This window comes from Glycine max, chromosome 4 (assembly GCF_000004515.6).
Source record: "Glycine max cultivar Williams 82 chromosome 4, Glycine_max_v4.0, whole genome shotgun sequence".
Taxonomy (NCBI): Eukaryota; Viridiplantae; Streptophyta; class Magnoliopsida; order Fabales; family Fabaceae; genus Glycine; species Glycine max.
In genome coordinates, this window is record NC_016091.4 from 47,623,609 (window position 1) to 47,638,282 (window position 14,674).

The window sequence follows — 14,674 nt, forward strand, 5'->3', positions numbered from 1 at the left end:
GATTAAATCTTATTAAATTTATTAAAAATATTTAATGCAATACATTTAATGTTTTTACGTTACTTCATCCTAACTTAAATATAAGGAAAAAAACTTGATCCACCCTAACTAAAAAATTTAGTTAATCAAATTAATTATATCAATTTTAATCAAAAAATAATCTTTTTCAACTTATCATTGATTGAAATTCTATATTAGTAATATAAATGAGTCATTAGAACTAAAACCTTAATTAAATGAAAGATATTTTAGATATATTAACATTAAATGAAATAAAGTTATTTGTGATTTTTTTATTTTAAGACTAAGGAAAATGATTTGTAACTTTTTTTCATGTCTGAGACAGGAGGATATATAATGCAATATATGTAATTTTTTTTAACAGCAACAATATATGTAATGCAAAAATTAAATATATTTAATGTATTATATATTTAATGAATGAATGCATTATATATTTAATGTGAAAGAATATTAAATATATTTAATGAATAAATTAATGCATTAAATATATTTAATATTTTATATTGCAAATATTGTTGTTGAGAAAAAATATTAAATATATTACATGTAATGTAAAAGTATTAAATGTATTGCATTAAATATTTTAAATAACTTTAATAAGATTTAATACCTTTATTGTGTTGTGATAAGTATATACGAATATACTTTTAATGCTTTTTACGTTATAATGAATATATATATTTCTTGATTTCATTATAATTATTGTTTTAATTTATTTTACAGATTAAAAAAACTAATAAATAGATAAAAGAAAATAACAATTTTACAAAACGAACCTATTATTATTAATTTATTTTTAGTTATTGTAACTCATTTAATATTATAAGGTATATAAGTGAAAAAAATAATTAATATTATATTAAAAAATTAAAATGACAATAATTTTAAAACAAATTTTTTCTTGTCACATAACGATTATTTATTATGGTACGGAGGGTGTGATGTTTTTTTTTTCTTTCTAAGCAACAATATATCTAATGTAAGAGCATTAAACATATTTAATGCATTATATTTAATGAATGAATTAATTGTATATTTAATGTAAACGAATATTAAATATACTTAATGCATTATATATTTAATAAATAAAATAATACATTATATATTAATAGCATTAAATATATAATGCATTAATTCATTCATTAAACATATAAAAACATTAAATATATTTAATGCTTTTACATTACATATATTGTTACTTAACAAAAAAAACATTAGATATATTGTATGTAACATAAAAGCATTAAATATTTTGAATAACTTTAATAAGATTTAATACTTTTATACAATAAACTCCTAACATGTTCTTTTTCTTACCAACTCCTCATAACATGTTCCATGACATATCGTAATAATGTTCCTAATAAGTTTTACAAGGATTATTTGTGGTGTGCTTATACGGATATAATTAATTGGAAGGATATATGGGTAAGAAAAAAAAGTTCAAAATACAGTAGATTGTAGACTTAAATGTAATTTTATTATTTTTATTTTTGAAAATCTATAATTTTGATCTTTTCATTTTAAAATAGAGATATTTAGTCCTCTTATTTTTTAAAATTTACAACTTTAGTCTCATTGTTTTAAAATAAAGATATTTAATTCTCACTTTTATAAAAGTTATGATTTTAATCCTTTAGTCAAACCAAAAACATTGATTGTTATCATATTAATGTTAACTATGAGGTAGATTAAACAAATAATTATGTGTGATGTCACTAAATTCAAACCACATCAAATTAATTTCTTATAACTCAATGCTTTTTGAATTTGATGAGATTAAAATTACAAATTTTATAAAAATTGAGGACTAAATATATCTATTTTAAAATAGGTTGATTAAAATTATAGAACTTGAAAATATAAAGACTTAAATGTTTCTATTTTAAGATAAAAAGAATAAAATTAGAAATTTTAAATAATAAAATGACTAAAATTATATTTAAGTCTGAATAGTATGGGTCTTAGAACAAAAGCAGTGTAGGATAGGAGAGATGAGAATGTGCATGGCAAGGCGAAAATTGTGTATAAAACGTAAAATGGAAGGGGTTAGTTTGAATGGAAAATAATCTGCTAGAAACCTTCATGCAAGAAATAAACGCAGCAGAGCTGAAAATAGAGAATACATACCGCTGGATTTGGAAGGTGAAAATACAAATGCATATTTAGTAAAAGATGCGTATATCCTATAAGAACAGATAGGTTCAACATAGAGGTCTTTTTATATATAGATGCTTCTCGGGAATACCTGTTTGCTTATAGTGTTGGGAAGGAGAGATGAAAATAAATTGAAGATAAATTTTGTATTTTTTTTATAGTGAAACGTATATTTTTTATACTTTATTTTTTTTTCTATTTTCATTTTTTTTATTTTTATCCTCTAAATCACGTATATTTTCAAAAGTATTAGCTTTTGCTTGGAAAACGGTGTTGGATAGAATACAAATAAAAGGAAATTAATCTAAGAAAAACAATTAATTATAGAGTTTGATAACAGAGATTCAACTTGCCTTTTATGCAGCCTGGAAGAGGAAGCTAGAAGTCATTTCATGTTCTCATGCTTCTTTTCATCATCAATATGGAAAATATACTATGATTGCTTGGGGTTCAAGTGGTATTGCCTATTATGTCATAAAAATTATTAGGAATATTTTATTGTCATAAAACATAGTAGGAGTTTTTTTATTGTGTTGTCATAAGTATATGATATAAAAGTATTAAATCTTATTAAATTTATTTAAAATATTTAATGTTTATACACTATATCTATATGAGCACACCACAGAAAACCCTATAAAACTTATCAGGAATGTTCTATTATTTTTTATAGGAAAATATATTTTTATTAAAGATAAAACAATCTTACCATTTACGCCAAAAAAAAAAACTTACCATAAGGTATGCTAGGAGGAGTTAAATACCCACCCAATTGAACAGTCAGACTCACGTAGACGGCATTTTTCATTTGTCTTGTTAATTCGTTTACGATTTAAACCACTGTGCATATAGTTTATTTTGTTTCTCAAAACTGAAGATGAATAGAATGGGGTAGAGATAGCCATTATATAATTCTAATGTACGCTGGTTTGTTTCATTTAAACTGCTTGGTAGGTATATATATATAGTTCTCTTTTTCATGCTGAAATGAAGCATTATATATGGACACACACAAATTAATATTCGATATCCTTACTTGAATTCCAAATTTCCAATAACTTGAAGAGATTTAAATGTATATTTTCTAGTTTGATGTTTCTGCATTCTGCTTCTCTGCTGAAGGGGGGACTTCATTATTGTATCTATCCTATGGACATAACGTATTTGCAATTGCGAGAAACCTAATTCCTTTGAAGAATTCAGATTTTAATTTATAGAAACTTTAATTTGAAGAGTTTCTTCCTGATCAATTGCGAGAAACTTTAATAAAATTAAAATTTTCCATTTAAAAAAAACCACAACGCATATCCTTTTTTTCATGTCTTTTTATAAAATGTCTAAGTGTGTGGCTAAGAAGCTAAAAAAAATCCAAAGTAACTTCGTATAAGAAGGGGAGGAGGGGTAACATGGGTACAGTAGGTAAAGTATGTTGCCCAAAGGAGAGAAGGGCTAGGTATTAAAACATTGAAAATTTCAATGAAACACTCCTCCATAAGTATACCAATTTGTGATAAGTAATAAAGTTTAAAATGAAAGTCTAAATACCTAATTTGTAAGCAAGAGATAAAGAATTACAATGAAGTAGAAGAAAAAAAGAATTTGAAATTAAAAAGGCAAAAACAATAGAATAAACAAAATTTAATGCAAAAGATAATTTCAAAATTTAAAATGGCTAAAGAAGGGTTTCCCGCTTAGACTTTGAATAGCTATGAGACTCCGTGTATTTTTTCATTTCTCTTACTTCTTTTATAGATTTAAAGTAGCTTACTTTTTATACTGACTTCGTATTGAGTGCGAACTTCCGTGTTAAGCGTGCTTTTAGGCATCCCGTGGGCCTTCTTCGCGTTAAGCCTGGATTTCGTATTAAGCGAACCGTTCAATTCTTTCAACTTTTCTTTGAAATTTTTTCTTCTAATTTTTGCACCAATTTTCCTTTTACGCACTTGAATTCTTCATCTTTTGACTTTTGCTGATAAAAAATTATAAAAATGTTAATTTTTTCATTATTTCCTTAAAAACAATAGTAAAATGAAGAAATTACAATCATTATTAACTAAAATTAACTATCAAATTAACTCATATTCCACATACACTCATAGGAAAATGGGAGTGGAAGCCATTGACTAAAAATAATAGCTAATGGTGCAAGGTGTTGAAATCTAAATATGGGAGTGAGAGTATGTAACACATTGCCAGCGAGGTGAACGGATTAAGGAAGATACGAGGAGGTTGATTGAAGAGTTGGGTTGGAAATAATATTAGTTGGAAAGTCAAAAATGGATTGAATGTTAGGATTAGGCATGAAAAATGTGTAGAAGATGAATGCCCGTGCAAAAAAATACAGCAAAATATTTATGAATTCAGATAAAAAAAAATGTGTTGTGTTAGAGAAGTGGGTAAATGGTCGAGTGGAAAGGAGGTGGGAGTGGGAAAAAGGGTTGGTAAAAGATTTCATGTAGTTCATTAATATTGCACAACCCAAAGAAGGCATTGATGACCAGTGGGTTTAGAATATCAGGGCACAGTGGAGTATATTCTGTTAATCTGCATGTGCATTTCTGCAAGGACCACATGATCATGATGACACATCATTAATTCATTGCTTTTAGAAGATAAATGTATCCTTTAATGTTGTTGCATTCAGGTGAAAGGTGCTACAATAGACAGGATTAAAACTAAAGATAATATGAGGAAGAGAAATATTTAGTTACAAAATAGGGATTTTCAATGCTTGTTCTGCCAAATTCAAGGGGAAAAAACTATACATCTTATGTTTTCTTTCAAGTTCTCATCCTTTATTGAAAACATTGTTATGGGCAGCTAGGAGTCAAATGGGTGCAGCATATGGTGCCTAAGAGTCATTTTCTACCGCATAATGTGGGTTTTCTGAATACAGGATCAATATGGCAGAGTGGCTCGTATGCTGTGCTGATGTATGGACTTTATTGTTGCATAAAAATTATATTGTTTTGAAGTTCCAAATTTTGAAAGTGTTTTTGAATTGATTAAATTTAGATATTGTGTTAGTTGTCTAGTAGGGTGAAGAACTTCTCCTTTTCTTTTTATGATTGGCTGCTAAATCTTTTGAAATGCCTAAAAGGACTATACTATTATTTGTATTGCCAGTGTTGTAAAATAGCAGTTCTTTATGTGTGGACAATATGTAGGATCAATATCCATTAGTAAGAAAGGAAGGTTATCAATAGCTTTTATTGTGCCAATTGGTGTTTGTGTTAGCAGTGTTATTAATTAGAATTACTGATATTCAACTCTGTCGAAACATTAGGTTAATATGTCATTGATTGAAATAGTAAATTGCTTAAACCGTATAAACTATTATATATATTAAATTTATAAATTATATAATAAAGATTTAATATATAAAATGTTTTGCATTTATATGATATAAAATTAAATTAACTTGAGGAGGGATGAATTTTTCAAAATCTCCCTATGAAAAGGGACTATGGTTAGTGATGGGTCCTAGGTAGGCAAGCAAGGATCTCCTTCCCCCTCAACCCTCAAGACTTCTTGTGAGAAGAAGAAGAAATAATAATATTAATAAATAAAATAGGATGTGAAATTGATGTTTACTTAATATTTTTCTAATAATAAATTTTATGTCTAATTTTATATATAAAATTAATAATAAATATTTTTATTAAAATCATAATTTATCAAATAATTATTTATTAGAAATTAAATATTTAAATAATTGTATAAAATAATTTTGGTCCACCTTTTTATACATCTTTGGATCCTTCCCCGACTATCATGTTTATTTCGGGTGAAAGCAAAGATTGGATATGTGCAACTAGATGTCCTTAGCAGGAGAGATTACAAAGTGCAGAGCTTCACAAGTTTGGCATTTGCAAAACAAAAAAAGAAAATGTGAAAGCTTTGTAGTATAATGAGGTCGCGTATATGTGCACTAAGTCTTATGTTATATAGTACCATAAAATGAAAACGAGGAAAGGTAATGGGAGGAGAAACAAAATAATAATAAAAATATTAAGAGGCTTGGGAATTTTACACTAACACATTTGTGGAGGGACTAACTTGTTTCTACAATCCAATGAAATCATTGTTACTTGTTAGATTGACATATATGGGATGCCCATTCTTAATTCAAGAGTCTGCATGGGTTCTCTATGGCAGAGGAACATAAAATAGAGAAGAGAATGATTAATAATTGTTGGGTCGGGAAATCCACGAGGTCCAACCTCATGGGCACAAGCCTTTCACCCGCTTAAAACATAAAATGGTATATACAATTTAAACAAAATTATTCTAGACAATGTACGACGTTACCTTTTAGAATATCCTTCAAAATACAACAATAAAAGGAAAAATGGAGGAGTAAGTGAAGAAGTGGAACAACGGGAGGGAATTCAAAGGGATAAAGAGGGTCGACAAGGGCTCTCTAATTGGTGCCTGCTATTCACCTAGGATGCATCAAAACGGAACAGAGACATATGCGGAAATAGGGATGAGAAACAGTAATTCAACGCCGTTTATAAAATGTTTTGCATTACCACCGATGAGCTAATTCAGACTATGCCAAACTAGAGGAAGAAAATCACCTGATCTTGGCTTGGCATCTTTTGAAAGGGAATCCAATATTTTCATTTGGGATCCCATAGATGGCACTCTTTTTCTTATTCAAAGCCTTTTGTCGTGAATAGTTACATGTACAGTACTAGTAAGTTCTAACTCTTCCCTTTACTATAAGGTTTAGAAATGCTTGGAGCATTACAAAGTAAAAGAGTTGAAGAGAGGAGATAGAGATTGAATTTAGCTCCAATGTGAATAGTATTTAATATCAAGAGTACGTAACACTCTGAAGTATGTATTTGAAGTTGTTCCTGATTGTATTGGTCTTCATTACTAGCTGGTAAATCAGCTATGGCTTTTTCCAGAGGTTTTTAGCATTCTTTATCTCTCTTAGTCTAAAAAAAAGGTTTACAGATTGCACACTGTGGCTAATAAAACGTGAAGGAAACTTTTCCTTTGGAGTGTGCAGAAGCAATCAATTTAATTTGGTGTCAACGCTAGCTTGAGAGAGATTGTTACATTTATAAAAGATATAACTATTCTCCTATTGCTGTAGGCTGTCTAGATAAAATCTTTATTCTTATTCCCAAATTATTACATAGAAATACACAAAAGCCCCCGAAAAATGTTCCTAAAGTATGCACAAAAGGATATACGACATAGAGTGAAGCTCGTGCCCAATTCCTAAATTTGTCAGTTAATCATAGATTAAAGGCCCGTTTGATTCAGTTATGTGTCTATCCTTTCTCTCCAGAAGCACATACGATCTAACTTCACTTTCTGGAATCTCAAGTAGTTTGAAGGTCGACCAGCAAAGAATATTAACCGATTCCATTGGTGGACAAGGGTATTCATAACCACACAATTGGCTGTTTTCACCGTCATAAACATGGGATCATCATGTTCGAGATCCACTCCTTTAAAGTCGGCATCCATGAAAGGGCCCAAGAGTAGCAAGGTAATTATCTCCCTCTCTGTAACCCTTCTACTCTAAGGTCTTCTTCTCTTCAAGTATTTGATTGTTCAGTCCTCCTCCCATGTGAGATACCTAAAAAAAAAACATTTCAACATATTAAACAATAAATGAGGATAATAAATAAAACATTAAGATCTAGTACAATGAAAAATCTCTTCAAGAAAGCATTAAGGGTTTTTTTTTTTTTTTTTTGTGAATTAGAAAGCTTTAAGGCTAATAATATTTATACAAGATTTACGGTTATTTGTTCAAGTTATAAAATATGTATGAAACAATATTTTAAACGAATATTTTTTTAAGTTGTTAGTTTTAACTTATAAAAGTATTTCAACATTTTTAATTTTATTTTAAAAAAACTTACATAGTTATTATGTTTTTTTGTAGACAAATTTTTAATTTGAAGACATTTAAAATTATAAGAAAATATGATCCATTACAATTTCTAAAAATTATTCTTTTTTATAATATTTTCTATAATTCATTTTTTTATTTCTTGTCAACACGTCACTAGTTTTATTTAGCATTTTTTTTCTCATGTCGCTTTCTTGGGTAAACATGAGTAAAAACAGAAATTCTCTTTTATTTGGCACTGCCTATATAAACAACTCTTGGACTGTCTTGTTCGGTTGCTAAATCTTAAAGAGTCAACCATGGGATGGAAAAAGAGCTAATGAACATTAGAAAAATGTTTCTAAACAAAAACTCATATCTTACACTTCTAATTGAATATATGAAAAAGCCCACTCAAGGTTATTCTCGAGTCAGATATCTACGTATTGAATGCAATTGCTAGAAAAACCACGAGCTAAAAAAGCACTTCATTTTTACCGGCAAAATAATTTTCTTCCTTTCATTCAATAATAATTAATACTAATATAACTCATATATAAGTAAAAAGTTATTTTATATCTTAAACTTAAAAATAAGTAAATGAGACATTTTTTAGATATTATCTGTTAGTTTTGCCCTAAACAAATCTAACTAATTTATCCTTATTTAACAATATCATTTCTAAAATATTTTATTTAATTGTAACTTTATTTTTAAGAATTTTATTTTATTTATAATATTGAGTTCTAAAATAGAACGTTTTAAAAATAAATTTATTTTCTTACTTAAGATTAATAAAATTAAATTATTTCAACTATCTTCTTAAATAATGTAAAAGTAATTATTTTTAGTTATATATGACTTAAATTCATATGAAATCTTTGATGCTCGAAAACAAAGGTGATGGTAGAATTCAAAATTTCACCTAGCCTTTTTTTAGGTCCATGACTCCTGCACAAATTTTCAGTATACACAATAGAAATGAAACGTCCACTATTTGCATGTTTCAATTTTCATCACTTTCTTTTTAAACGTTCTCTTAAAAATTGGCAAACAATACTATTTCTTCAATAAACTAAACCAATCATAGTAAATCAAACTTAGCTTACTGCAACAATTCCTATTAAAAAATTTTACAATTGTGATTTTTACGAGTCTTTAAACAAAGAAAACATATCTAACTTAACCTACCCAACGTAGCAAAATTATACAGGTTACAGGGGGTAAACACTACATCAAAACTGCAGAAACATGGCTGCAACACTGAACGCTTCAAATAATACCAAAAATACAAGTAAATCTCACAAAGAACTAAACAGAGAGGCAACATCTAACTTAACATATACATGATAAGCAACAAACACTTGATCAAGCAGCTGGTACCTGGTCCCTTCCCCGGCCACGGCCTCGGCCTCTTCCCCTTCCACGGCCACGGCCTGAAAAATCAACAAACAAAAAATATACTAAGATGTCCACACCATCAAATAAAAATTATATGAACATGTCCGCTCAGGTAGTCTAGGATGAGAACTCTAAAAGGCTGAAGCAAGAAGGAACAAAAGAGAACAGAGGAAATTAAAAAGACCAGAAAAAACTATGAATTCTAATTTTCTTCTGTTTCTTATGTACCCTGATTTAATAGGAAGCCCCATGTAATGCAAATAGCACAGCAAAATATAGGACTTAAAATCACAAATTCAGTCGATATGCTCGAATAACTTGTATTACTCAAAATGTTATCAGGAAAAACAAAAGTTATAATTTAAGCACTAACAATTTATCTTCATCATCATGAAATCTAAATTTTGTAGACTTGCATGCTTACCACGTGGTGGAGGTGGAGCATCATATTCACCATAGTCATAGTAACCAACTGGCTGCACACCATAGCCTCGTCCTCGTCCTCGTCCCCGAAAAGCATGCCCCCTTGCACGACCACGCCCTCTTCCACCATAGCCACGTCCACCATCCCAACCATCACCATATTCCATACCCCCATTGTAAAATCCTAAGAACAGATTTTGTTCTCATAAGCAGCTTTTACATTTTAAAGAAACCACAACAACAACAACAAAAACAAAAGAGTCCAAGAAAGCATTTATGAAAATTCGAAAACTACGATACAGGCATCTACAGTGAATGAGTGAAACAAAGTACTTAGCAATACCTCTACCCCTGCCCCTTCCACGACCACGCCCTCTTCCTCGTATCCTTGGTGAGCCTTCTACATCAGATCAAATTACAGTCAACATGCTACAAAAACCACACAAGACATTCACTCTTGTGAAGTATTAAAAGAAAAACTTATCAACTCACCTCCTTCCTCATCATATTCATTTAAAGGTTTTACTTGATCAACTGGAAGAGGAGGTTGGTATCTGCATGAGAAAAGAAAAATTAAAATCTTGAAACCAGTGAACATAATTAAAAAGAACTCGATCAATCTCAACGGTGGATCTCCCCACTCCCCCCAGGACTAATATCCCAGTTTCACTCCATGTATAAAATACAGGTCTGATTGTCTGCTTAGATAATGTAACAAACTAACTGAAACACAAGAAAAATTATCTTTTGCCAATTTTAACTAGTGATTTAGCTGCTTGTCTCATACATAAATAGGCCAGTTAAAATACAAGTCATCAAACAACTACATGCAGAGATACAGATGTCATACAATATCACACATATTCTTACCCTGTGGATGACGTATCCAATTCTTTCTTTGACAAGGTAATTGTGATCATTGAAACATGGCGAGTAGTCTCCAAACTGGGCAAGTACAACACAAAACCAAAACAATCACTCCCAAACACAGAAATTTAGTATTTGATAAGGTTGCATAGAAGAAACAAAAATCCATACGGAAGAAGGCCTTCTTCTAGTGGTTCCCATGTGTCAGTTATATCAGTTGATCCAATTTGGGTGTTTTGATGCAGACCAACAATCCTTCTCTGAAACAAGGAACAGAACCATCACAACACATGAACATAAGATGAACAAATGCAGGCCAACATATTCCATAAAGATATTGATCCTCCCACCTTGATCAGTTCAGCAATCATTACAGTCTTATTTATTGCACGTCCCATTGCTTTGAGAACAATTTCACTAGATCCTTTCTCCTGTAGAGCAAGATAAAATGTTAAAAATAGTAAAATATCAGTTGATTCTAGATAAATTGATACTTGAATGGATGGATCATACTAAAAACAAAAGGGAGAAATCCTACCACCAGCAGAAAATCAATGTAAATGATGAAGTACACAAAGAATATAAATATAGAGATAGGCCAAAGCAACAATAAGGAATGAAGATGATTACCCTGACAATAAGATAACTTACAGAATATAATTTCTTTTTTCAGAGTCTATGTGAAATGAAAAGTTATCAAGCATCACAAACAAAGTAAAGGATTATCATATTGAGGATTAGTTTGGTATAATCTTAAAAACAGGTGAAAATATTTCTACAGAGATTTGTACATAGCTCCTTTGTTTTATCTCTTACACATCATTCAACGTTCCTGGTGGGTAGTTGGTTTATTTTGGTCACGTTATTATCCTTCTTGGTGGGTACAGGATATAACATTTATAGACGTTGAGTTTGTTTGGGCTGGTTATTTCTTATTTTTGACAAAGGTAGTAAAAAATAAGCTCTAACCAATCCATTAGCTACAACAGGGGTGAGTTCTCTCTTTATCTTCTGTTGTTGTTCCTTCTCAACTGTTGTTACTGTAGGTATCATCTCTTGTACCTTTTATTATATATATATATATATATATTGTTTTTCAGACCAAAAAAAAAAATATACCAGAAAATTTCCTTCACTGATTTTGCAAATTCTTGGTTTTAGTCGTGGTTTTCTACAATTGGTTTGATTGCCATTTGCCAAAAGTTCAACCCCCCACCCCTTCTGTTATCATCAGATTCTTTACCTGATAATTGATTGCCAATTCACTGCCGTTTTGGTTTATGATTTTCTCATATTTTCTTATAATCACGTTTCAATTACCTTGTTTCAGATACACATTTGAGTGATCTAGCCACTCCATTCTGTGACACGTGTGTGTGAGAGAAGAGAGAGAGAGAGAGAGAGATTTTATTTGTGAACCAAGCGCATCTAATACTAAGGGTTCATTAAAACTTAAATGTTAAAAATCACTGCTCGTTACAATTAATATTCCAAATAAATTTTCAATCCACTAACACACAGCATTAATCCGATTGGACCTACCCTAAGAAAAAAGTATCGACATGGAGGCAATAAAATAAACGGCGAGTTTTGGGTTAGACAAAAACATGAAGAGTTATTATTATGTGAAAAAAATGCACGGTAACCTGAAGGAGAGTGGTGGCGTAGGTGATGTAATTCCTCGTCCTTCCTTGAGAAGTAACGCGTATCTCGTTCTCGTTTATAGGGCTCTCTGCCTTGGGCTTCTCTACCCTCTGATACCTATCCATCTAAAATAAAACACAAATTTCAGAAACAGAGAAAAATGAAATCCGAGTATGCTAGGGTTTAGAGAATAATCTCATCTCACATACAACAGTTGTTTTGTCTGGATAAGATGTGATATGATATGGTATGAGCCACTCTCACAGATGACAGAGGCAGGTTTTGGGGATATGGGTGGGAGAGAGAAAGAGGGCGTAACTGCTGTGTTTGTTTTTGCACTCTCTGTGTGGAATAGTATATCTTCATGTTGCGCTCGTATCGCCAAATTAAACCTTCTTCTTTCCCAAAACACAATGGGCTTTTTCCCTTGGGCCTGCCTTTCAATTTGTAACTTACTCTTCAAATTATAATTATGGTATTAGTCTTGGTGGCCTGCACCTAAAGACACTAGCTAATTTCAATAACTTAAGAATCAAATATTAAATTACGTATTTCTAACTCCTAATATAAAAAAAAAGCTAACAAAAAAAATCTTTTATTTCCTCAATCAATATCCAATAGGAACTTATTAGTATTTTTAGTCATCCACTGATTAGTATTTGTTTCATGTTATTTAATTACGTAGTCAGTTAACTACATTAAAGATTTTTACAAAAAAAATCGTTTTCTCAAAAAACACAATGAAAATGACAATGACTACTTTATAAATACCTTTACACTTTCGTGCTACCTGAAAGCTAATTTTTTTTTCCTGTATATGAACTAGAAAAATGACAGCATACAGTTGACTGCTAACTCAGATCAAATTTGATTTCTCATGCATCTGTATCTCGAACAAAATCATTTTTTTATACCATTTGTCTTTTAGATGGAAACCACTCCATCCTCAACATCCTTGTTCATATTTAATCTTTCCAGGATCTTTTCAATCATTAAATAATGTTTTAAAACTCAAACCGATAATTAATTAATAAAAGTACTGTTTCACAGATTATTAGTTTAACTACAGTTGAAGCATAGTCATGCTAGTAATAGTTAAATTTATGGTTTTAATGTTATACGCATATTTTAATTGATAAAATCATAAAAAAAATTATGTAAAAAATGCAACGAATTAGAATTTTTATCAATTTTCATCAATTTTAACCGATTCTAGATTAATTCAACATGCTCTTTAACAATTCTCACCAGTTCCGAAATGAGCAATTTTTTCAAAATTAACTGACCGGTTTAACCAGCCAGTCAAATTTGGTTTTTAAAACTATACCAAACACAGTTAATAGCTGAATTCGTATCGTACAGTTCGCTATACTACTTACATTCCCCAGCACAGTTTAGAGTTCATCAGTCCAACAATAGCACTCACCAAGAAATGAACAAGATAAAAAGAGGAGGCACTATGGTAAAATAAAATCATTGAGATGGGAAATAATTACTGATCATGAATATCACACCACCTGGATAGTAAAATTTCGGTAAGCATACATCTAATAATCAAAATTTATAAACTAAACTCAATTTCTGAAACTAATGTGAGAAAAATAAGTAGATTGTCTTCTCTGAGTCAACAGGTCATAAGCACTTCTTCAAGTGTCACATTTTGTTGAAAATAATTTAAGTTCCACATCGGTTAAAAATAATCCTACATTAGAATGTACAAGTAAGGGGCAACCCCCCTCACCCCTTAGTTAACTTTTGGAGTTGAGTTAAACTTCTCACATTATTCATTCTCAGATGATATCAAAGCTAGTTTTGATCTTAATTAAACTTATAAATTAATCAAGTGAACACACGCTGTCTGTGATTTAAAATATTTTGCGTAGCGTACATATTTATAAACCCAAGTAATATATATATATATATATATATATATATATATATATATATATATATATATAATTTAACCATTTAAAATATTTACTTGTAAATTAGAAAATATTAGTTTGACTATAGTTTATAAGTAATGTTAATTGAAGAAATTCAAGTATTGATTTAAAATATTAAACAATCAATTAGATAACTTATTTAATATAAAAATATTATGTTAATTTATTATCAAAATTCAAAAATATATGTACCATAATAAAAGTTTGTATGAAAAATAAAATACAAACATAAATTTTCTTTACATATTAGGATTTTTTACTATTTCATGTTAATAATAACATCCCAGCCAATTTGAACATATATGCATTATATTGGTACTTGATATTTCTTCTGTCAGCCAGAGGTTGGGAC

General features: G+C 29.7%; 1 protein-coding gene across 3 annotated transcripts; it reads right to left on the reverse strand.

The window, feature by feature from the left end:
• Nucleotides 1-9,131: 9,131 nt before the first annotated feature.
• Nucleotides 9,132-12,786, reverse strand: LOC100792158 (ribonuclease P protein subunit p25-like protein). Of its 3 annotated transcripts, none has more exons than XM_006578746.4 (9): nucleotides 12,586-12,786; nucleotides 12,379-12,501; nucleotides 11,083-11,163; nucleotides 10,904-10,992; nucleotides 10,736-10,810; nucleotides 10,358-10,419; nucleotides 10,209-10,265; nucleotides 9,867-10,049; nucleotides 9,132-9,477 (listed from the first exon to the last, which is right to left on the reverse strand). In XM_006578746.4, exons 2-9 carry the CDS (start codon nucleotides 12,499-12,501, stop codon nucleotides 9,410-9,412), a joined length of 738 nt encoding a protein of 245 aa, XP_006578809.1. In that variant the 5' UTR covers nucleotides 12,586-12,786; the 3' UTR covers nucleotides 9,132-9,409. The 3 variants fall into 3 exon arrangements, with proteins under 3 accessions (XP_006578809.1, XP_006578811.1, XP_006578810.1); XM_006578748.4 differs by having other exon boundaries at nucleotides 10,209-10,262; nucleotides 12,586-12,746; XM_006578747.4 differs by having other exon boundaries at nucleotides 12,582-12,734.
• Between the last annotated feature and the right edge of the window lie 1,888 nt (nucleotides 12,787-14,674).